The sequence below is a fragment of the Sciurus carolinensis genome, chromosome 13 (assembly GCF_902686445.1).
Source record: "Sciurus carolinensis chromosome 13, mSciCar1.2, whole genome shotgun sequence".
In the NCBI taxonomy this organism is placed as follows: Eukaryota; Metazoa; Chordata; class Mammalia; order Rodentia; family Sciuridae; genus Sciurus; species Sciurus carolinensis.
In genome coordinates this window covers 73649434-73674425 of record NC_062225.1, presented here as the reverse complement: position 1 = coordinate 73674425, position 24992 = coordinate 73649434, and the positions used below count along the sequence as shown (strand labels likewise).

The following is a 24992-nucleotide window of genomic DNA, read 5'->3' as shown; positions in this document are numbered from 1 at the left end:
CAGCGTGCCTGGCTTCATCTCAACCCACTCCTCACCCCCACCCTGGCACTAGCTCCCTGACCTTGGACAAGTTATTTACTTTCTTGGAGCTTGCTCTGTAGTTATAAAATGGGAATAACAACATCTGCCTCCTAGGATTAAACGGAGTCATGCGAAGAAAGTGTCTGGTACAGAGTGGGCACTTAATAAATGGTATCTGCATTTATTATTCTATTAATATTATCGTTCATGCTTTATTACTTCCCCTTGGAGGGAACTGCACTGTCTCCTCAGGGTCACCATGGTTGAAGCTACTTCTGCTCCTTTCTAACAGGTAGGGACACTGGAGTTGAGGACCAGGAAGCTACCACCTTTCTTCCCCTTATCCTCCCAATCCCACTCCCCGACACTAAACTTGCCAGCTCTTCTCCCATGCCTGATATCCAAGCTCAGGGATAACTCCTCCCACTCTCAGCAGACGCTGCAGAAAACTAGTTAGGGAGAGAGAGATTCCCCAGGGTAAGAGAACCTTCTCCAGATTGGAGCAAGGAGGCAAAAGTTTTAGTGCCACATAGCTCAATTACTGGTCCTCTATGAACCTCAGTTTCCTCATCATGTATTTGGTCTTCTGGCCCTGCCATGCCTCTTGCCTGCATGTCCAGTCCTCACCCATCATGGTGGAAGACTGGAGGCATGGAGATATGGGGGTAAGAATAAAACAAAAATAGAAGACACACGCCTGTCCACAGTGGGGACAGGACAAACACAATAAGTATTTTCAAAGAAAACATAAACAAGCACAGATGAATGTAGTGCAAATCACCACTATAAACAGCTTTCAGCTGGCAGCACAAACGGTGGATCTGGGAGTTGATTTTGTAATTAAAAAAAATGTAAAAATGATTTCCTTGCAGTCAGCCAGCAGCAAGTGGAGAAACCAAGCTTTAACCGAGACCCTTGTCAGTCTGAGCAAAGCTCAGCAGAGACCTGGGATGGGCACCCCCACCCACCCTCCATCCGCACCTTAGACACAGGAAACTGACCCGCACCTGCAACAGGCCAGGGGCGGTCCTGTGCTCCTCACCACCAGTATTCCAACACTGACCTGCTCAGAGAAGTTTGGAACTTGCCCAGAACCCTGCAGATATAAAATGACAGCACAGGGAGGATCATGCCACCCCCTCTCCAGGAAACCTCTGTGATTCCTTCTACATGTATGTCACCAGTGATGAAGGATGGCAACCAGCGTTTAGCCAGGTCCTTTGCACTAATCACAGAGTATTTAGAACTAAGAGACATCAGAATTTTACCAGCCCGGAGAAGGGGTGTGCTGAGGGCCACACTTACAACTATCATCAGAGCTGGGCTCCAAGCCCTGTTCCCTGACCTTTCTGATAGCCTCTGGTCCTCAGAGAGCCACATGACAAATGCCCGTCTGGCAGTGCAGAGAGCAGTCAAGCGCCAGCCACCACCGACTCCCAGTCTGCTGCCCTAACAGGGCAGCTTCCGGGGGGCTCCAGGAGACATGCCCCTCACCTGGAGCCACCCAGCCCCTGACTAAGCAGGTCACACCTTCACTTGCTCATTGAATAGAACTGCCCCAGCAGCAACCTAGAACAAAAGAGGTGTCCTGGTCCATGGGCCTCTCTGAGTCTGGAATCCCTGCCCAGCTGGGGTGTACCTCCCACACTGACCCTTCGTGAAGACTGGTCCCTCCCTTACCATACTTGTTCCACATCCTACATCTCTAGTGACACAGCAAACACCCTTAGTGAGGGAGCTTGCTGCCACAAACAGAAGACAGGAACCTAGCCTTGGTGCTAGATGCCGAGTTCTTTCTGTCCCCCTGAGAGAACTTAAACAAACTACTCTCCACCTGCTGTGCCCCCCGCCCTATGCCCCTGTGATCACAGGGGGAGCAGACACCTGCCTGGTGATCCTCAGGCTTCAGTCATCTCTTCCAGATGGAGTTGGGGCTCAGCAAGTGGAATTCCCTAAGTTAATGCTTCTCAAACTGTCATAGGAGAGAGTGACCTCATCGATTTTGTTTAAATGCAAATTCTGAATCCATAGATCTGGGACCAGGCCAGAGATTCTGCATTTCCGACAAGTTCTCAAGTGCCACTGATGCTGTAGATCCATAACACACTTTTTTTTTTTTTTTTTAGGCTTTTAAAACACACCTTTATTAATTAATTGTAAGTGAGGCAAGTATTCCAAAACAGAAACAGCCACATATTACCATCCTACATTTCAAGCTTTTTAATACCACACATTTATCAAATCATGAAGTAAAGTAGTCAGAACTCCAGAGCCCGGTCACAGCAGGAAGCAGGTCCTCTCCCCTCCAAATGGCACCTTAAAATGGGAGAGCAGCACAGGATGGAACGTGTCACATTCAGGGTGGTTATGAGCAAAAGTCACAGGCCCAAAGAGAAGGGTCGACTTTAGGGGCAGGAATTTTAAAAATGGGGCAGGTGGGCAGGCCTCTGCCCTCCTCTCCCCTAGCTCAATGCACATATTTGCTGGCATTTAAAAAAAAGAAAATTAAACCCCCATTTTATAAAAGAGGTGACAAAGTGACAACAATGGCTATGTCACCAACTGGAGACTGAAGGAAACGTGAGCTTACCTTTCTCATGCCATTGACAGGGCACGTATTTTGAGTAGCAAGGATCTAAAGAACCTGACAGCCTAGCTTCTGGGATTAACCATGAGGTGTGGACTGTGGTTTTAAGAAAAAGAATATTTAAAGATGGAAAAATTCATAGGGACGTGGTGTGCCCACAAGGTTTAGCCAACCCCCATGGGCAGGGTCCACAGAAAGACTTGGTTCAGGCCATATAAAGCAGAGGTTGGTACAATTGGAGCTGGCCAAAGATGGACGGTGCTGCTTCAAGAGGTGGTAAGCTCCAGACACAAGACACGTTCAAACATCCACTGTGTGAACGTGCTGCAGAGGTCACCTGTATCAGCCAGGCTTCAAGCAGAGAAGCAGAACCTGTAGGAGATAGATATTAAGAGATGTGCTGTGAGGCAGTGTGTAGCAGGATGGTAGGGCAGGCGAGATAAGTCCAAATTCCAAGAGGCAGACCATCAAGAAGGGCAGGCTAGAACTCTCTCCAATACTAACAGTGCTGTCCATAGAGAGAAGTTCTTCAGGGAAGAATTTCTTCTTCAACTGGTCTGTAAAGTCTTTCAGCTGATTGTATCAGACCTATGTAGATTATCTAGGATAATCTGTTGAGATTAGCCTGGATTCTAATCTAGAGCCAACCTGTGCTCCCTTACTTAAAGCCAACTGATTGTGGACTTTAATCACATCTACAAAATGCCTCCAGAGCAATCTCTAGATTAGGGTTTGAATAACTAGGGGCTTTAGCCCAACCTAGTTGATGCATCAAAAAGATTCTAACACTGCACATGCATCGGACTGAAGGTTACAATAATCAGCTTTTAAGTTTCTTCCCAGCCCTGAGATGGCTTGATTTCTTGATCTTCAGAGGAGCATCCTGGAAAATTGGATCACCCAGAGTAGAACTCAGGGCTGTCTTGGGACTCCCAGATCCTCTGGGTCATCTTCCAAATAAGACTGGCTTTTGCCTTCATTTCAGGTCACTCTACCAAAAATCACTGAGATCTCCTGAAGTCGCCTGTGCACCAAGGACTATGCTAGGCCCCAAGAGAATAGACAACTGAGACTTCGGTCCTCTCCCAGGGATCCTTGGGTTTAGTGGAATCCTGAAAAGCACAACTGGTATATGTGCTAAATCCAAGTGGAGCAACTCTAAAGAGAGGTGTGAGGAGGTTTCTCGGGGGCAGGTAGAGCTTGAGCCTGGCTTGAATGGTGAACTGGTGATGATCTCAGTGGGTGACGATTAGCAGTGTGAGTTGCAGAGAAAGGGATGGCATGAGAGAGGCTGGAGTTCTGAGCATGCCCAGGGAGAGGTGGCCAGGAGCAGACCCTGCAGGTCTGGACTCTGGTGCTGGACTAGAGTTGACAAGCCCTGGAGATGAGAAGTGACAAAGACAACCTGTGTTCTCTTTCCTTGATCCTGACAAATGGGTGCTGCCAAGCCCAGCTAAGCCAGTGGATCATGGTGACCTGAATCCTGATTGCTCACTTCCCCCTCCCCGCCGATCACCCAGCAGCCCTCCACCAGCCCCCAAGGAGCGCTATCTCTCCCTCCCCTGCTCATTTCCTTTTCTAGGTCAAAGGTCCCCTCTGGAGCTCAGACCAAACAGCCTTATCGATGGTGTGCAGGAGCCCCTGGGATGGTGACGCTGAGGTGCAGGCAGGATGTTGTCACCCAAAACAGTGTGGATACTTTCTGCAGAGACAACTCCAGGCCCTGTCTCAGACCCCCTTCCTCTACCACACACCCTCTCCCAAGTCCGCATTTCTGGACTCCAAGTATCCCTTGCTAGATTTCTGCTTCAGGCTCCAAAACCTGGCGTGGTCTCAGTGTCCCTTTTCAGGAATGTTCAGGGCCTCTCCTGACCACAGCTCCAATTCGGCAATGACCATCTCAAACACATCCAGAGAGTCACATTCCAGCTTGCTGGTCATAGGACAATCAGGGTGCGGTTTCTCCAGAGATCTGAACTGTAGGTTCCATGGGGCAGCCTGGAGAGAGTGATATGAGGATCCCAGACAGGGGTGACCCTCCTCCAGGACTAGTGCTTCTGCCCCTGCAAAAGTCTCCCTTGAGGCCCAGGGTCCTTCGACAAGGGACAAGCAGTTCCAGGCAGGAGCCAGCACAAAAGATCAGTGCAAAATATGGCTCAGCCCCTGGCTGTTCTATTCATTTCTTAGATCTGATGTGCAGCAGCCGGTCCTCATGGAGCCTTCCTTGGTTTTCACAGTCATGAACCAAGGCTGCTGTTCATGGGGAAGTGACTCTGGGTTGCAGTTTTATATGTTCTACCTCATCCAACCCCCACTTTACAGATGAGGAACTGAGGCTAGGGGAATTGGTGATGCACTTGGTCACTGCTGCTGGCAAGTGGCAGAACAGGGCTGTGACCCACATGCACAGCATTTAGTCATATAGCATCTCTCCTGAATTCCCCATCAATCCCAAGGTGTAGGCATTCTTATTCCTACTTTTTCAACGGAGAGCTGGACATGAAAGGAGCAAGTCACTTCCTGTGGTCCAGAGCAAGTAAATGTGGGGGCAGGGACAGAATCAAAATCCAGAACTTCCAATCTTAAACTAAGCACTTCCCCTAGAATGCACATGCCCTTGCCCTGGGCAGAGGCTGGGCGGTGTCTCCCATAATGTGGATGTAGGGACATTGTAGAGGTGCACAGCAGCCTATGGAGGGCAAAAAGGGCAGGGATGGGAGGCAGGTGTCTTGGAAATGCATTTGTTAATACCACCCCGCCCAGCAGAGTGGGATCCTGAGTGACAGTTCTTAAGAGGGATCATTAGGGGACCTTGTTGGGGTTGACTTGAGCAATTAACCTGCTCCCTAGTGCGTGGGGGTGGAGGGGTTATGGACAAGTAAGATGTCCCTGTCATGCTGGGTAGGAAGATTGTCCCAGCAGCAACCAGAATAATGAGTATTAGGGCCCTGCCCCCAGGAGTTCATTCACTAGAGCTAGAGCAAACCCAAGAAAGTCAAGTTTAAAACTCCCCATGATGGGGAGTTACAGCCAGGTGCAAAGTACAGGGGAGACGAGAACTTGTTAGGACCAACATTCTGTCCTTGGGAGGCTGGGACACCCGCCAGCCACAGACCTGTGCTTTCTGGGTTTTGTCGGCATCTTGGAAACATTCAGAGGGTGGCTGAGGAAGAATCTTCACTATTTCAAAACCAAAGCTCCTGGGGTGAGCCAGGTGGCAAAGTCATCAGGAGTTAGTAGGTGACTCCAGGAGCGGGTTGTGTTTGCCCTCCCTGCAGGCACTCTGTGGAGGGCCTGGGGACAGGCTGTACCTCCCCACCATGGCTGAGGCTCTCAGACTCTCTCAACCCCAGCGGAGTCTCCCTGTCAGGGAACAAATCAGAGGGTTTGCCCTAGACTGACCCAGTAGGATCCCATCTTCAGCATGGCGCAGAATCATGGGTTTTCTACTGTGATAGTGAGAGTAGGACCCAAGGCTCTGGAGCAGGGTCTCCTCTTGTCCTTAGCCCTGCTCCAGGTGAGGCCACAGAGAGAATGTGAGAGAAAACCTAGAACCTGCAGCCCTCCTCCTCTTGGAGCACCCAGCTCAGTGCCCCAGGGACCTGAGCACTCAACAAGTGGACCCATAGAGGCAAGTTAGCAGTCCTTTCTGGGAGCTGATGGAGGATTTAACTTAGTGCAGCTAAGCTAAGGAAAGTTGGGGGTCTGATCCCGTCCACTGTTTCTCTGCCCCTGAAGCAAGGCTTTGCAAGACCTGAACCTGGCTTTGCCTGTGAGGGGTTGGTCTGGTGGTGCCCCTTGGTTCAGATTGTCTCCACTGGATCTGGCTTGGCCTCCCCTCCCATTCCCTCTTGGGAAGCACACTACTATGAATTATGCTCTTGTCCCCACTTCACCCTATACTGTCCGGACCCTGGAGGGACTTCCTCTGTGGCCAGTCCCGAGAACAGAGATCTGACCACGACTGCCAAGTCACGCCTTTCTGGAAAGAAAGCATTTCTGATGGTGGCCAAGGTTCTGCTTATCAGCAGAGCTGGGCCACTGCTCCAGCCCCTGGGGGATGCAGGAACCTCCCATCAAACGGGGCAGGGAAGGGGAAGGGGTGTGCTGTAGGCTGGCAGCTCCCTCTTTAGCCCCTGCTGGAGTGCAGAGGGGGTGCTAGTGCTGAGAGCAGGCCGACTCTGGTCAGCGCCTTTGACGGGGTCGCCATGAGCGAGGCTGCAGACAGCACCTTCTTGGACTAAGCCAACCCAGGATGTGTACTGATGGCAGGGCCTACTCCGAGGCCTCAGGGCCCTGGGAGCTGATATCTTGCTCACAGACCAACCTTCAACATTTCACCTAGACCAGTGTCCTGTCAGATCTCTGAAGGGCCAGGGATTAGCACAGTGGTTTGCTCTCTCAGAATACTCATGGGGTATTTGTACAGTGAGCTGCAAGCTTACCCCAGCATCTTAGGATGGCGAGCATTTGAGGGGCTGACACTGGCCACTCCTGCAGAATAAAGGCCTCAGGTGGACATGGGTGGACATCCTGGGTCCTTTGGATTCCTTGAGCACTGTCGCCCTTCCTGGAGCTCTTCTCTCTTCTTCTCTTCTTCTGTGTCTATGAGGAGACACAGGTGAGGGTATGAGGAATGGAGGCCCCAGCCCCACGGCAACTCCTAACAATGCCAAGTCCCCGACTCTCTCCACCCTCCCAGGCACCTGCACAGTTGTTTTCTCTTTCACCTGATTATTTCAAGCATTTTCTATGTGTCAGGCATGGTCCTAGGCCCCAGGGACTCCACAGGGTAGAAACAGTAGCCCCTGTTCTCCTGGTGCTTATATCCCAGGGAATGTAGAAAGCCCATAAACAAAACCATGTTGTAACACATAAACAACAAAATGGCAATGGTAAGAAACACCAGGGAGACAGGAAAGCCAGGGAATATGGTGAGGAAGGAAGGAGAGAAGAGATGGGCAATTAGAGGGCACTCACTAGAGTGATCTGGAAAAGCCACCTGCCCAAGAGGACTCTTGGCAATGCAAAGATGGGGAGGAGCCTCCGGGCAGGGGGACAGCAAATGCAAAAGTCCACAGGGTAGCCACAGTTGGGGAATTTGAGGAACAGGAACAGAAAGAACAGCTGGCTACAGCATGCCGAGTGAAGAGCTGGAGAGGAGGTGGCTGGATCCTCAGGGCCATGAAGGTCATGGCCAAGGGTGTGGATTTTATTCTAACTACAGTGGAAGTCACTTGACTTAATCTGTTCAAGGTGCTATAACTAAACACCATAAATCAAGTAACTTAGAATAACAGAAATGAATTTCCCACAGTTCTGGAGGCTGGGAAACTAAACAAAAGTACTGGCAGGTTCCAGTTTCTAATGAGGGCCCACCTCCCTGTTCAGAGATGGCACCGTCTAGCTGTGTCCTCAGCCCCCTGGAAGCTCCTATAAGGACTCTAATCCCACTCCTGAGGGAGGGCTCCACCCCTCAAAGGCTCACCTCCTGATACCATCACACTAGTGATTAGATTGCAACCTAGAAACTTGGGAGACCATAGCACCACCAGAAGGACTGTGATGTGATACAACTTAAATGTTCACAAGATCACTCTGAATGCTCAGGTAGACACAGTACGAGAAGGAGAACAGGGTGTCCCAGGCTGAGGTACCTAGCCCATAAGAGAGGACAATGGTAGTTTGGACCAAGTGGTAGATGGGGAGGTGGAGAGCGTGGACAAATCGAGGCTGTTTTACGAGCAGAGTGGACAGGACCTGCTGATGGGTAAGATGCATGTGTTCAGGAAGAAGAGGGAGGGAGCAGACTGTGGGAGTCTGGGGAAGAGAAAAACCAAAGACAGTCCTAGATCTTTGACCTGAGCACCTGGGGGAAGGATAAGCATTTACTAGACGGAAAAGTGAAACCTGGAGAGTAACAGTTTTGGCAAAGAGGATCAAAATTCCTGTTTTAGATGTTCAGGTTGATTTTGAGAGGCTCTTGACAAACACATAAAGGCAATAGGATAGACAAGTCTACAGCTCAAGGGAGAAAACAGAGCTAAGATATAAACTGGGGGGTTAACCCGGCAAGGTGGCACACCTATAATTCCAGGGACTCAGGAGATTAAGGCAGGAAGATCACAAGTTTGAGGCCAGCCTGGGCAATTTAGCACAATGTTGCCTTGAAATTACAAAGAAAAAGGGTTGGGGATGTAGCTCAGTGATAGAGCACCCCAGTAACAAAAAAATAAATAAGTAAACTCAGGAATTAGAAAATTAGTAGTGAAAGTTATATGCTAGACCAAGTCCCTGGAGAGAGGGAGGGAATAAGTGGCAGAAGAGCAGAGTGCCCAGCCCTTCCTCCAATAGTGAGAGGTCAAGCAAGGAAGGAGATAGGGAGGTACCTGGCAACATTGGTGTCCCAGGGGCCAGGAGGAGTGTTCCAAGAGCAGGAACAGTGCACTGTGCCAGCTGCAGCTGGGAGGTCAAATCAGATGAACATAGAGGAGCAGCCAGTAGATTTGGCAGGACACTGGTCAACAGAGACATTGGCCCTGAAAACTGTTGCATTCAACAGCTTGTTCCAGGTGCCAAGGAAGTAGGTGCTGCAGAGGGGTCTTCTATTTTTTTGGTTTTTGGTTTTAAACTCAGGGGTGCTTAGCCACTGGGGCACATCCCCAGCCCCTTTTTGTATTTTATTTAGAGACAGTCTCACCAAGTTGCTTAGGGCCTTGCTGAGTTGCTGAGACCGCCTTTGAACTTGAGATCCTCCTGCCTCAGCCTCCTGCACCACTGGGATTACAGGAGCATGCCCCCGTGGCTGGCTATAGGTCTCCTGTTCTTGGAACAGAGGGGCCAGGTTCCAGGAGAGGCAGACAAGAGAACCAACATCAGGGCAGCTCCTCCTGTTTGCCAGCCTTTCCACATGTGCTTCACAAATCTCCTGCAGAGCCCCAGGAGGTAGTTATCATTATATCCATTATGCAAATGAAGCCCGAGGCCCAGCCAGGTTACGGGCTCAGGACACCCAGCAGGGAACCCAGTCTAGGTCTGTCTGACTGATCTCGCTCCAGTAGCCCTCTCCCTTGCAATCCTGCCCCCGCCTGCATCTTCCCACCTCACCATCCTCCTTGTCCTTTGATCTCGCCTGTCAGCTCCCAGCAGTCTTGGCCTCTGCCTCCCTTCTCCAGGAAAGCTGTGTTTTCTCTTTGATCCCTCTGCCTGTCTTCAGCTGGGTCCCCACGTCCTTCCCTCCCTGCTGCCGCAGGATGTACCCACACTCTCTGCCAAAGATGGGGGCTGCACGAGCTTCCAAGACCCTTGAGGGAACCTGCAGGCCAGGAGTGTGACCCAGTCTCCCTGACTGCTCTCTGGAAAAGAGTCTGGCCAAGCTTCAGTCCAGCCCCAGCCCGGCACTGAGTGTCCAGGTATGACTCTGGGGGCAACTAGGAGTGGGCAGGCAGAAGGGCCATCTGTATTCATCTAGGTGGATCAAGGACCTCAAAGTCCTTCTCTAGAGAATGGTGGAGACGAGAAGTGGCAGGCAGGGGCATTGTGATTGGCAAAACCAACCAACTGGCTTCCACCATACCACACACCCTTCAGAGGAGAAGGGAGGGATGCAGGACCTCAGAGTTCCTTTTGGAGTCAAGGCAAATTCAGTGGGAAATCATGGTGACACTCACCCAGAGACAATGTGGGGTCAAGAGAGAAAACCTGGTAGGAGTGAGGGGACCTGAGCTCTCTGCAGGCCTGATGCTGCCCCGTCATGCCTGGGCACATCTTTTCTACCCTGTCGCATGTCCTGGCTTCTGGGATGAGGAATGTCACCCTGGATGCTAAGAGATGCCTCCAGCTCTGACCCTTGGGGTTGCGAGACCCCCATCTGCCACCAGCTGCCCTGGCAGGGCCTGGTACCCAACTCCCAGCTGGAAGAGAGGAGCAGAAGGGACTCAACACCCAGACACCATGGAGGCCCGGCTGCATCCCCGCTGTCCTGACAGGGGGCTGCAGTAGTAATTAGTTCCTCACGCATCCCCAGGGTTATTTTTAAGCCTCATTCTTCCACGGTTTATTTTTAAAGTAACACTGGCACGTGGCTGGCCGGCTGCCCTTCCCAGGTGCCTGTGCCAATTAGGGCCAGGAATGGAGCAGGGCAAGATGGGCCCCTTCCCCCAGGGTCCCCTACTGAGGACCACAGTTAACCAGCCCCTCCCTGGATGGCTCAAAGAAGTTTCCTGCGACACAGAAACCAGGGCTCCAGCCTGCCTGGGGCAGCAGGTGGGCCCGCAGCAGAAGGCCCTGGGAAGTTCCCCTGTCAGGCGTTACATGACCTTGACTGAATCACCTTCCCATAGGAGCTCAGCCTCCTCGTTTCTCAGTGAGATGAGCAATAGTGACACTTGCCTCACTCTTTGTCAAAACACTCAAGAGTGAGCCACAAACGGAAACGGTACACACGCAATAGGGAACATAGAGATTAACTCCCACAGACCAGGCTGCCTCCCACTCTCCCACTGGACCCCTCCCAGGCTCGTCTTTCTCCCTGGAGGAGTGACACCCAGTCTGGGAGAGCGCCTCTGCTCCCATTCATCCCTCCCCACCTGGCTGAACTCACACAGAGACAGTCGGGGACACCACAAGGGAGAGCCCAGCTCTGCCATGTGCTTGCTGTGTGACCTTGAGCAAGTACTTGACCTCTCTGTGGCTCGGTTCCTACATCTTTAAATGGGGATAATAATAGTCCCTACTGAATAGGGTTGTTTGAGGATTAAACGAGGTACATATATCAGCTTGCTCAGAGCAGTGCCTGGCACGTAGTAAGCGCTGTGTAAATGTTAGCGAGTATTGTTTTGAATTGGGGAGGAGGACCGGTGACAGAGGCATTTAATCATTTGAATAAAGTCAAGTGCAGAGAAAGTCAGTCTGCCTGGATTCTACATTGCCGGTGGGGTTGGGAGGAGGAGGGGAGGCAGACAGTACTGTAAGCAGCAACTAAAGAAGGCTGGTCCCAGGGAGGCCGCCTGGGACCCGGGAGGCCTCCTGGGTCCCTGGAGAGGTTGCTGAGCTTGAAGCTCTTGGCACCATAAAAAGCAAGCTCAGGACACCAATGCATAAACGGGCAGCCTCTATAGGCCATGGGAGTCAGGAAGTCACTCTCCTATTTGACCCTGGCCAGGCCCACCTGTTGTCTGACGGTGGCCTGTGAGCAGCAGTCTGGATGGAGAGCTGGAAGGCAGGTGGCCTGGCAGAGGTCATCGGGAAGGGAAGTGGAGGGGTGCCTGCCTGCCTCCCAGTCTCTGTATGAAGGGCAGCATCCCCAAGGATGCCAACAAGGAATGGGTGAAACTTTGGTCACTTCATTCTGCATAAAGAACATTTCCAACAGGGCATAGGGTTGAGAGAAGCGTGGTTCCAGGACAGTGACGGAATTTTAACCTCAGAGAAGGGTCTGTGTCCCCTTGGGTAGAAGGAGACACTCAGAGGGCAGAGGGACCCAGAGCCCTCAGGGTCTAGAACTTGCAGGAAGAGTGGGGATCCAGGGGCCAGGGTCTGCGAGGGGCCGCTCTCCCTTGTCGCAGTACATGCTTTTCTGCTTCCTGGGACTGTCTGCCCTGTAGCACAGCTGGTTCTTGCATTCTGCCTTGGATGGTGGACTGAGCTCTGCCAAGAGTCTATAGTGGGAGCGGGCAGGGTGTCGGAGTGTGTGCGCATGTGTGTCTGTGCGTGTGTGTGTCTGTGCGTGTGTGTGTGTGTGTGTGTGTGTGTTTGAAAGAGAGAGAGAGAGAGAGAATGTGTGTATGCCCGTGTGTGTCGGAGGTGGGACCCCATGTCTGCAGGCTGGATCAGGGGAGAGAAGGTCCCAGCAGCTGCCTCCAGGCTGAAGTCCTTGTTGCCTGGAGTCCCTCTCCTCCTGGGCACCGTGCCAACCTTCACCATCTGAGCTCCTGAGCCCTGGGGAGGGTGCTGAGCCTAAGAAAATCCTCCCTTCACATCTCCTGGCATCTGCTCCCAAACTCCCTGCCAGGCCAGAGCTGTCTGGGCCACTAGCCATGACCAGGAAGGAGAGTGAGGAGCAGGTGATGGAGATGGGCCACCATACCCCAAGGCCTCTCCACCTCACCTGAGCCATCCATCAAGACCAGCTTCACACATCTGCAGGGTGTCCACTGTGGGCACAGGGCAAGGTGGGTCAATGGGAGAGGGACCCACTCCATGTTCGACCCAGAGCTTGCCAGAGCAACAAGCACAGAAGGTGCCCTTCTCCAGCTAGGGAACAGGGAAAGGTGTGCCAGACAAGGCAGCCCCAGACCTGTCCACAGAGGGCAGAGGGGCAGGAGGGAACTCCTGGCAACAGCAACCCCAGGAACAAGTGCTCAGAGGCGAAGCTGGCACCGGGACAGGGAACTCTCAGAACAGTGTTGGGGAGTCGGGCTGGACCAGGCGACCTTCCCACAACTGATTGTGAGGGACTAAGATTCTGGGCAATGAATGGCAGCTCAGAACTATGCTGAAAAACTGTACAGATGTACTAATAACAACCCCCACTTCTCAAGCCCCTCCATGTACCAAATCTTATATTAGGCACATGACATACCACATTTCTTACCCCAAGGTCACCCAACTACCTTATAAAAGGTGGGACCAGGGAGGTGGTGTGGGTGGCAGGAGAAGCAGCAGGTCTGGTATCAGGAGACCCAGGACCAGCTCTGGAGCTGCATCTGTGGGCGAGATGTCAATCTTGCCAGGTTTCATGTCCCCAAGTGTTGAACGGATACCACCTCTGCCCAGTGGGCTGCAACAGGGCACAACAGGAATGCCCCTGACCACTGTAGAGTGCTGTGCCCATGTGGGTCTCCTAGGAGCCAACCAGGGTCCTTCTGCTACACAGCTGACCATGTGGGGCCTGCTGGGCTGCAGTTCATGGGGCTGGACCCCTCCATATGGAGTGACTGGGACCTAGTGAGGGCACAGTGCCCCTTTGGACCAGAGCGAGTTAGGGGACTTATAAAAGGAAACAGCACCACTTGGCCAGTGTCAAGGGTCAGCAGCCAGAAGTGCAGGCCTCTCCTGCCCAGTCTCTCAGGCTGCACAACTCCTCTCTGCTCTGCTCCATCATTCTCTGGCTTTTCTTTCCCTGTAACTCCGACTTGCATGTGACTGTGACTCAGAGTGAGAGAACCTGAGTGGCTCAGCCCAGCCAGCAGCTTGGGTCCCCTTGGGTCAGGTGTCTCACGCTAGTCCAATCCACTGTGACCTGGGCCGGATGACAAGGTACAAGGGTGCCTTGACCACTGTGTCTGGTCCACTGTGGCTTGGACGAGGAAGATGAGAGTATCTATGCCCACCCTTGATGTGTCGCCGTAAGAAGGGTCATTCCAAAGAGGTAGGAAGGGCCAGGCAGCCCACACATGTGACCTCTAGACAGCTTCCTTGGAGCCCTGGCCCCTGCCCCCAGCTTCCCTCTCTTCTCCTGCTCTGTCTGACTCAGGGTCATACTGAAGCCTCCTGCTGGTCTCCAGAGAGATGCTCTGGGGGCTGCTCTCTGGACAAAAGGGACTGGTCATCCAACCTCTGGGTCCATCAGCTGACAGAGTACAGGGACAAGGCTGAGGACAGAAGGTCTTTGGCCAAGACGGCATCCTTCATCCTAAAATGGAGGGTTCCAAGACCAGGTCCTGTCCTGGTTTTACGGTTTATGGTAGTCTCAGGGGGATGGTACTTCACATACTCTATTTCTTACCCCAAAGTCACCCAGCTACCTAGTAAGAGATGGAACCATGGAGGCAGTGTGGATGGTAGAAGCAGCAGGTCTGGTATCAGGAGACCCAGGCCTAGGTCTCCTACCCACGAGACGTGATATTCTTAATTATGGACATAGAGGACGCCTCTGAAAGCACCTAACTTTGAAGGCCAAAAGACTTAAGTTAAATCCTAGATTCCTCCATTTTTACCTGATGACCTTGGACCAGGAGTATTTCACTTCTCTGAACCTGAGTTTCATCTTCAAAATGGAGCTAGTAATGCCCACCTGGAGGATCACAGTGAGAGGTAGAGATGATTGACACAGGGCACCTGTCCTGCTTGACACTGTGGCCTTTATTAGTAAACACACTAAGAGCAGAGGAGGCTCTTGCTCTGTTCCAGTGTGTGGACACGCTCCCTCGATCTTCCCTTCCTTGTTACACCCATCATCTGCATTCCCACCTGCAGCCCCAGACTCAGTTGGCACCCGGGGGACCAGAAGCGAGAACCCCCTGGCCTCGCTAGGGTCCAGCTGGCCCCAGACACCACACATGCACATTGGACTAAAAGGAGTATTGCTCATGGAGACTTTGCTGTGCATGATATGCTGGCCAGTGTCACCAAGAGAGGCCAAGTGTGTGGCAGAGATGAATGCTGCGTGGGCAGATGGCAGAAGGGACCCAGAGTAGTGGGGAGGCTTCCTAATCCCAGAGGCAAAGGCGCAGGGAGGCACACACAGCAGCCAGCACAGGAGAGCTGGTGAGGGTTCCAATATGGAAGGGAGGTTTTGGCAATAATTCTGTAAATCTAAAACTGTTCCAAAATTAAGTGTATTTTGTAAAAACAGTAAATGGCAAAACAAACCCAACCAAACAAGGAAGGAAGGGGGAAAGAGCGTATGGCCTCAGACATTGACCTTGATCCAATTTGTAGTTACATCCAGGGCCAAGTGGCTTTGACACACCAACCAGGTGTTCACACTGACCCTGAATGATGTCCAGGGCTATCTCAGGAGGCCACTGGGAGCAGAGTGTGCCAGGCTCCCAGCCACAGAGGCTGGCAGGTTGTGCACCTGTTTTCACTGAGCTGGTTTCCAGTCCCATCTTCACCCAGTGCCACCCACCTCCAGCTCCCACGTAGATTCAGTGCAACCTGGGGCAAATCTCCACTTTGGGGCTTCTCCCACCTGCCTGCTGGTTGGTCTCTGTTCTCAAAAGGCAAGACCCAGCTATCCAGTCTCTGCATCCTCTCTCATCCCTTAGCCTAGTGCCGGGCACAAAGTGGTAGGTGCTTAAGAAATATTGGCTCGGTCTATTAATTAAGAAAAGCTAAGAGGGAACAAAGCCATGTTTGTCTCACTGACTTTCCAGCGGGCACACTTTAGGCCAGCCATGTGTTCCAGCCTCCTGGGGTCCCTGCTCTCTGCTCAGCCTCCCCAGGTACCACAGCCCTCTCTGCCAGAGCTGGTTGTCTTCTTCTAGGGCCAGCCATGGATTCCCTGACAGCCTGTGACCGCCTCAGCCTGCCACCTCCAGCCATCTGGCTTAGACAGAGAAAGGGTCCCAGTGCACTCTCAGGCCCGGCCACTGGTAGGGAGGAGCTGGAGGGGAAGTGGAAAGCACCTGTCTCCTCCGCTCCCCCACCCCGTGTCTCCTCCGCTCCCCCACCCCATGTCTCCACTTTGCCAGCACAGCCTTAAGAGCAGCGATTCCCAAAGGTGCTACTCAGATGAGCCATGGGACCCCAGCAGGTTGAGAGGCCCAGCAGGTCACTGAGATGAGAGAGAACAGGATTGGCCTAGGAAGGCCTGGCTCTGCCATGTACCTGTGTGGCCTAGTCCAGGTTATTCAGTCCCTCAACTCAGTCCCTTTCACTGGAAACCCAGGACACCTGCCTTCCAGAGTTCAGCATCTCTTCTGCTGACATTGGTTGGGCTGTCCCTGATGTCAGGCCTGAACAAGGACCCTGACTCAGCATTCACCAGCTGTGTGGCCTTGAGTGAGTTATGAAAGATAACTGTGCCTCAGTTTTCTCATCTGTAAAGTGGAGATAATGCCTATGTCATAAAGTTTCCGTGAAGATGAAGTCATATGTGTAAAGCATGACAAATGCTGAGGCAGTGACATTTATTGAAAAATGCTTGATAAACATGAGCGTCACTACTACTATTACCATTACCACCTCCGCCGCCACTGCTACTGAGTGCCAGGTATTGAGGAACTGGGAAGTAGAAGCCAGCCCCACCCTTGGAAGGCTCAGAGGCCAGAGAGACCCACATGAGACCAAACTCAGAAGCATCAGCCTCTAAGAAGCAAAAGGAAGCAGAAACTCAAGTCCCTAGGAGGCAGGGTCCAGGACCAGAAGGAGGGGCTTGGCAGGCAATAAGGAAAACCTGAGCACAGACAAGATTGCCCAAATGCCCTGGCCAACCTTGGCCCTGGGCGCCTCAGGCAGTGTGGGGAGGTTGTCTTGAGATGGGGCAGGGGGCCGATTTTGAAGTTTAAACTCCAACTGCTCCTCTGCTTCAGCTGGGGAAAGGTTACTCCTCAGAACTATGTTGATTGAACTAGCCCAAGGTCCTCCCTGACTCCATGGCATCTGATTGATGCTAACCAGAACTGTGGTCTGATGTGCACCCAAAAGCCCAGGGCATTGCCTGAGCATCTGACAGTCCCAGGGCCCTTGTCTGACTTCTCCCACTGACTCTACTTCTCTTTCCACTGTTGGTAGGAGACAGATTGCAGCACCTGTGAAGGCCCAGAACCCTAGTATGCTGATGGGCCCCAAGGACATCTCCTCCAACCTCTCAAGACCAGAAGAAGGGGCAGGGTCTTGCCTGTGATCACACAGTGGCACAGCTGGAACCCGATCCCAGGTCTTATGACTTCCATCCCAGTGCTGAGTCCTAGAGTAGCCAAGGACAGCGGAAAGAGGACTGTCTTTGGATTTCAAGTTTACTTCTAGTATTTGTGGCCTGAGATAAAACATTGTCTCTCTGAGACTCAATTTTCCACATCCATAAAACAGAATAACAATAATACTTCTTAGGAATTCTGTGCAAACTTAAACAGTGGCATGTGTAGAATTTGCTTTGTAAGTGATGGAGCCTGGCATAGAGGAAATCCAAGGAACTATTCCTACTCTAGAACTTAAAGCACAGTACATATGAAGGACTCAAAAATGTCTGTGAAATGAATGGATGAATGTTTGAAGGATGATATATAATGCACAAAGGGGCCAGGGAGCACTGATTTATTTAGGTGGGTGAAATCAGGGAGGGCTTCACAGAGGGGTCACTTTTGAGATGGGTTTTGATGGAGGAGTTAGGAGTGTTTCAGGCAGGAAAAAGAGCATAAGTATCCAGAATGTGGAAATGGGTCCTCCCAAGAGCTATGGGTACCAATCCCACAGACAGGTCTGGGCTCTTGACCCTCCTCAAAACTCACCCCTCTCCTAGGTCTGTGCATGGGACATGGGGTAGGAGGAGCTAGCAATTTATTAAATACTAAATATAACTTTCCAGAGACACCTTAGGGAACTTCTAATCTAATATCCCATCGATAGATAAAAGAACTTGACCAACTAGGGTCCAGAGGCTGAATCTGGCCCACTGCCTATTTTTGTTAATAAAGTTTTGTTGGAACAAGGCCATGTCCATTTGTTTACACAGCATCTATGGCTGCTTCCCTGATTGAGTGGAAGAGTTGAGTAGTTGTGAGAGACTATCATACAACCCGGGAAACCTAAAACATTTACTATCAGGCCCTTTATTTAAAATAGTTTGCTGACCTCTGTTCTCCAACAAGACAGTGGCAGACTAGGATGGACACAAGGCATCCTGACTCCTAGTTGGGTACCTTCAACTCCTGTGCACCCTCACTTCTCTGTGCCCACCCCTCCCCCCATAGCACTGCCCAAAGGGTGAGATTTCAGGCATCCAGACTCTGGGTTCATACCTGGGCTGTCTGCTGTGGTTCCCAAGACCCTACCAGGCTTCCAGGTGGAAGAAGTTCATTCCCTTTGGAACACTGATGAGGGCATGCAAACATGAGAGCATAAATGTGTGACATGGGCCAGCCAGATACTGGAGTTTGATGCAGACTTCAAAGAAGTGGGGGGTGGGGAAGACTGGCACAGCCCACCATCTGCAGAAAGGGTCAAGTCCACTTTATATTGGGCTGTAGAATTCCTTCTCAATGTCAGGCTGTCCCTGGCAGATTCATTTAATTAAAACTGCACTCCATCCAATCTGTTGGATGTTCTGAATTCAAAGATAACCTGTCCAACAGGTCATAAGGACTCACAGGACACAGGTCTAGGCCATGACACCTTGTACCATGGAGGCTCTAGGACAGATCCCACAAGCCCCAGGTCAGTGTCCTTCCCAGGATCACCCACACTGCCCTGCAGTGTGTTGCTGCTTACTGCTCCCTGGGTCCCACACTCCATTCATCCTCCCTGTCTCCATCCCATTCAAACCTCAGGTCATCTTGGATACCCACCTCTCCCTAATTCAATAAATCAGCAGAGATTTATTAAGCATCGGCTCTAAGCCAAGCACACTTCGATGTGTGGGGGATATAGTAGTGAACAAAAGAGACAAAAAACTCTGCCTGCATAGAGCTAGGAGTTTCTCCCACAAGTGGAAGGGCATACCAAACACTGTTTTATTTTTTGTTTTTTGTTTTTTTGGAGGGTGGTTTTGTTTGTTTGTTGTGGGTTGGTGTTTGTTTTGTTGATGTTAGGGTCAAACCCAAGGACAATTTACTACTGAGCTACATTCCCAGTCATTTTTTTTTTTTTTTTTTTTTCCAAAACAGTTTCACTAATTTCCTGAGGCTGGCCTTGGACTTGTGATCCTCCTGCCTCAGCCTCCCAAGTCACTGGGATGACAGGCCTGTCCCCCCTTAACCTGCAGGTGTCCCACATACTGTGTGTCTGCTCTCTCCCCTCTCTTCCCTTCCTCTTTTCTCTCCCCACCTTTCCTTACCTCTCCACTCTCCCCTCCTAAACGCATGAATTCTCTGCTTCCGTCTAGCTCACGGCCGAGCCCTTGACAAATGGCCCATGCCAAGACCCCCTAATGAATTATCTGCTCTCATTTACCACTGTAATCCCTGCCCGCTTCCCACCCAGGGGTGCCAGGAAATTCATCTCAGTATCTCTTTGAGCACATACTTCTCCTGCTCGGGCGCTGTCAATGACTGCCCACTGCCTTCCAGGTACGATTTCTACCCCAAACCCACCCTTCAAAGCACCTCAAATCTTAGCCCTTGTCCACCTCAATGACCTTCACTTTTCAACTGAACTTCTTGTTCCGAAAATAGCAAGAAGATTTTTGTTGTTGTTAGGTTTATAATATTCATCATTTTCTATTTATAAAAGTAATAAAACTTTTGCAAAACATAGAACATATAAAAAGAAAATTAAAATTAATCATGTCCATTATTCAGGATAAACTCCATGAGCTTTTAGGGTATTTCCTCCCAGCTCCTTCTGCTGTGGGAATGCATGGGTACCTACATTTTTAATATTCATACAGTTAGCATGGGATCCCACCCTACAGAAAGTGTTGTGTCTACCATTTTTAACGTGATATGTGATTTTCTGTGTAATTAAGAGACTCCTCAGGAACAGAACTTTAATGGCTGCACGATATTCTACCCCATAAATATACCTTAATATGTTTAACCAAACCCTATTGGTGAACAGTTGGACTGTTTACAATTTTTCACAATGAAAATGCTGCTATAAACATCCCTGTTCATAAATCTTTGTTCGGATCTCTGGTTATTTTCCTAGCAGAGATTCCTAGAAGTGGCACCACAGGGTCCCCTGCTAGATGCATCTGTAAGGCTCTCGCTGCGCATCAGGAAGCTGCCTTTCTGAGAGCCTGTGGGTCCCCACACCCCAATGTGTGAAAACCCCCTCTGTGTGCTCTGCCCCAACACGCCATGCCTCCCCTCACAGCACCCTCCCTGTCATCCTGCATTCCCAGCAGCCCCTCAGAGTTCAGGGGAATTGCCCCCTCCTCCATGAAGCCCTCCCGACACCTCAGCTGAAGTTCTTCACCTCCTGTCACGTCCTTCTGTCCATCTCAAGTCCCTCCTAACAAACTAACCAACTTTGCAAGCATTTGAGTGATACAGGCAGTACTAACCTCGGCTTTGGATGGGACTGTGAATTTTCTAAGTGCTTCCACTCAAAGGGTTCATGTGATTTACTCCCAGGTGGAAAGTGTTTTGAGGTCACCTTGGTTTGATCATCTGGTCTACTTCTCCTGGCCATATCACTGACCCTGAGTCTAGCCCGACCTCAAGCTAGACTTGAGTGAATGGACTTTTTGAATCCAGCCTTCACTATTCCTTGGTCTAGAACAGACAGTAGGAGGCTCCCCTCTGTCAAAGAGGACAGAGGTCCTGCAATCCAGTCCTTGCTTGGTCACCAACTTGCTGTGACCTATGGCTGGTCCCTGTTCTTCTCTGAGTCTTGGTTTACCTAACTACAAAATGGGCAAGTTGAACTGCACGGTCTCCATACTCCAGCACTGATCACTCCTGAGGCCCCTGCCACAGGCACCCAGAGCAGCTCTGGGGTGCCTCTGAGGTCCCTGCACAAAGCCGGCCTCTGGGACAGGCCCGAGGGAGCTGGCCCAGGAGGCAGGCCTGGCTCCAGGCCAGTCTGTGTCTGCAAACACTGACCTTGGCTGCCGCAGGGATTTTCCATGACACCAGCACCCTCCCTCTCAGCCTCCCTCACTCCACATGGGCCCAGGGAGGGTGGGGACTGGGGGCCTTGGGACTGTCCTACACCAGAGGCCTTCGCAATCAGTAAGGGGGCCCCTGTGGATGGGAGATAGCTAAGGAGAGAGAACGAAGTCAGGGAGGAAGGAAGGGGCAGGGACAGGCCAGCTGGTTCTGAGTCGGGGAGAGTCAAGAGAGGAGATGGGAAGACAGGCCTTGGGAAGGGGCAGGGCGGAGCAAGGGGATGGGTGCTGGGCTTCAGAGCTGTCCTTCCTGGGAGCTCTGGCCTGGAGGGCGACAAACTCCAGACCCAGTTCTGCATGTTGGTCCCCACCCCCACCCCAGTCCATGAGGCCTGGTGGCTTCCCAGGCCTAATTCTGGGTTTGGCCAGGCCAGAGGAAGTGGGGGTTCTTTCTGGGGCTGTAAAGCTGAAGGGGACAGAGTACCACAGCAAGAGCAGGAGCTATGAGTCACCAAAGGACCTCCTGCTGATGACCACCTTCCCTCCCTCTCTGCGTGTCTGCAGGGAGGTCTCACTCTTTGCCATTCCAGTCTGCAAAGTCCTCCAAGGCCTTGACCTTTGGGGTTGAACAGCATTTTCTGAGCAACTGCCCACTACAGGCCCTGTGTGCGACACTGAAGGGACTTGCCCATCCTCCAGAGAATCCTGCAGGAACCCTTTGTAGGCATGAGTGCACGACAAGAGGGGCAGGAGAGAGGCAGGGAAGGGGCCCCTCCAGCACTGGGAGGAAGGTTCCAGCAGGTTCCTGAGCCAGAGCTTCCAGGAGGGAGGGAGAGCACCTGTGCTTCCCCACCCAAGGCCACCAGACCAGAAGCCCGTCCCTCTGCCTCAGAGGAGGCCTGAGCACCTGTACAGCTGCCTTCCACCTCACCCCCTTTAACACACGCCAGTCAGGCTACCGAGGAGACCCAGTCCCACCTCCTGCCTCCACACTGCTGCCATCTCCAGATTAAAAGCAGCTCTGCTCTGTGCCTCTGTCCCTGAGGAGGCAGAGTCCTCGAAGGCCCTTCCTAGGTAGCACAGCTCAGGCCCAAATGCCCTCTGCCCCACAGCTGGCGAGCCCAACCCTCTCCGGGGTACCTTGTCCTGCAGCCAGCCCACACAGCTGCCTCTCCCTGGAGACCGTGCTTCTCACTGACAGACCCACAGGGCCCAGACAGCAACCCAAGGCCAGGCCCTTCCCCCATTTCCAGCATCGGTCCAGAATTCAAAGACTTTGGGTGTCTCAGGCCACAGGTCACCTCATCCATCTTCCCTCAGGACAAACATTAGCCCAGCCAGGGCCGTATTTACATTAGATAACTAGGTCTGCAGGGAGACAGGATATGGCCGGGCACTGCCAAGCACTGTTTCTAATCCACCCAGAGACGGAGATCAGAGAATCTCAAAGTCAGAAACTGGGAAAAAGGACCTGATAGGCTCTCAATGTACAGGAAGAGTGTTTCCCAAAGTGTGCTCCAAAGAATGCTTGTTCAGCAATATGCACTGTGAGAAAAATTCTCCATAATCAAATAAGTGGGAAACGTAGCTGGTTCTCCCAGCTTTGACTGGCCTTGCACGTTAACACAGGACTGGTGCTGACAAAGCCTACTCTTAAATCAAATGACAATAAATCCTCTTTAATTGAGCATTTCTCCAATTTAATTTAGCCAAGCAACCCTTTTCTCAACCAACAGTTATTAACATCCCATGGAACTGATATTCCAGGGAATTATCCTTGGGAAAGACTAATGGGTCGTTGGTACTGAAAGAACTTTAAAGACCATTTAAACATTGTTACTAATAATTAATATTAATTGATCCCGATACCCTAAGCATTTTAAATCTGCTAACTCATCAAATCCCCCCAAGCAACTCTGTGAGGTACGTTTATCATTATGGTCATTTTACAGGTGAGGAAACTGAGGCACAGAGAAGTAAGCTACTTGGCCAAGATTTAAAGCTATTTGACTCCAAAGCCTGGGCTTTTATCTATTCCACCAAACTATGGAGATTCCTTACCTGTTTTCAGTATTTCAAACATACAACAATTAGTTAAGTCAGAGAATCATTATTGCTATCACATGTTCTAATAAGCAGATGTGTTCTTAATTAAATAATTTTGATGGATAAATAAATTAATTATGGCTTTAATAATCATGCATTCAGTGCCTGCTGTATGTAGTACCAACACTGTACTTCATAAATGAAATTTTTCAAAGTTTTGGCTCTACAAATGGGTAGGGGAACAGAAAATAACGCAAGTCACTGCTAGCAGTGAGAGAAGGTGGGAACCTCCTCTTTTGCCATCTGCCCATGACACTGAGATGGGTGGAACTGAGGTCCAGAGAGGGGAAGACACTGGCCAAAACACAAAGCTAGTCAGGGGCAGGTGAGACCCGCAGTCCTGCCTCCTAGCCCCATGTGTCCTCCATCCAAGGCTGTGGGCAGCCACCTGGGCTTGTGACCAGCTAGGCCAGAGGCAGGAGGTCAGGCAGGCAGGCTAGCAGGCATCTGAGGCCAGTGGGAAGCAGGTAGCTCAGCCCAAGTCAGCCAAGGCCATTGCCAAGGGCTCAGAGTGGCTAGTTGTGTTCTGACTAGGAAACAGGCCATGGAGAGAGAAAGACCAGCAAGAGGAGGGTCAGATACACCCCTTCAGGCCCTGCACAACCCCAGAAGAGTGACACCAGTGTCTGAGCTCCTTGGTGATACCAGGAGGAAAAGAAAAGAACAGAAGCCTGGAGTTCCTGCCCTATCTTAGTTTCTTGCTACCCTCAAATATTTATACTAATAATGAATACTTATACCCAGACATATAATTAATTTTTATGTTCAGTCAACTGGCTTCCTCAGGTGATTTCTATTCCTCCAGCCAGGTTCCAGAGCCATCTCTTAGCTAAGTTGCTCCCAAGTCAGAGTTGCTGGCCCTGGTTGAATACACTGACTTTGGTTACCCATGAGCCAGAAACCAAGGAACAAAATATTGGTTTTGGAATTAAGTATCTTGGGATATAGTCCTGGTTGTATCATTTACGAGCTGTGTGAGCTTAGGCAAGTAGCTTTCCCTATCTGGTTCTCCATTTCCTCATCTGTATAATATAAGGACTGAACCAAATTATCACTCAGAGCCTGTCTGGCTCTGAGAATCTTTAAACCTATGGTGGGTTTAGGGAAGGGAGACAGAATGGAGGAGAGGGAGACAGCCCTTGTGAGGGGACTCAGAGAGGCAGCATCGAGTGTCACCTGACTGCCCAGTCCAGCAGGTACTGTGAGAGAGGGTGCCCCAGAGAGACAGCAGAGCCCCTCAGCCAGGGATGGGCAAGGAGGAGATGGACAACACCTTTTGCCCTCTCCCTTGCAAGCCAAGCCTGACATGGCCAGGGACCAGGCCCGCGGCCGGCTGACCGGCAACAGACGGGGCTTGCCAAACTCCCAGTTACTTCCCAGAAGTCCAGGGCCCCCTGGGAGTGGCTCCACCCTGGCTGGCAGTCCTCCAAGCTGGGCACCCACGTCAGCAGGTCCTCCCAGCTCCCCTGCCCTTTTCCCCAGTGACAGTGGGACAGCGAAGGGGTGGGGCACACTCACCCTGGACCCCATATTGGAGAGGCCTGGTCTCCCCGGCCGTCGCTCTCCCCTCCCCACTTTTGTCAAGTCAGCACCCGAGGCCGAGGCACCAAAGGCGACGCTCCTCGGGCCCCCTTCCAGGTCGCCCTTGCTGGGGTACCACACTGACTTCAGTGCCCAGGAATGAATGCTGAGTCAGGGCCTGGCCTTCAGGCTTCCCGACCCCTGCTGTAACGTGGAGCCGGTCATGACGCTGGCCTGCTAGGAAGTTCTTGAGGACTAAGTTAAAAATGTACCTGAAGACTAAGAGCTCCTGGTGGATAAGCCCGGGCCTGTAGTGGGAAG

General features: G+C 51.5%; 2 protein-coding genes and 1 long non-coding RNA gene across 3 annotated transcripts in view; 1 reads left to right on the top strand and 2 right to left on the bottom strand.

Moving 5' to 3' along the window:
- Nucleotides 1–1191, bottom strand: part of Cib4 (calcium and integrin binding family member 4) — a 98119-nt gene extending 96928 nt beyond the window's left edge. The window contains exon 1 of the mRNA XM_047522861.1: nt 1085–1191. Within this exon, the coding sequence (XP_047378817.1) occupies nt 1085–1152 (68 nt within the window). The 5' untranslated portion in view covers nt 1153–1191. The remainder of the gene's footprint in view (nt 1–1084) is intronic.
- Kcnk3 (potassium two pore domain channel subfamily K member 3) overlaps nt 1–24992 on the top strand; it is a 36107-nt gene that overhangs the window by 5045 nt on the left and 6070 nt on the right. The window lies entirely within an intron of this gene.
- On the bottom strand, nt 2150–22302 carry LOC124963247 (uncharacterized). The gene is made up of 3 exons (XR_007104688.1): nt 22185–22302; nt 7054–7213; nt 2150–2980 (listed from the first exon to the last, which is right to left on the bottom strand). It is a non-coding gene; the product is annotated as an uncharacterized LOC124963247 (long non-coding RNA).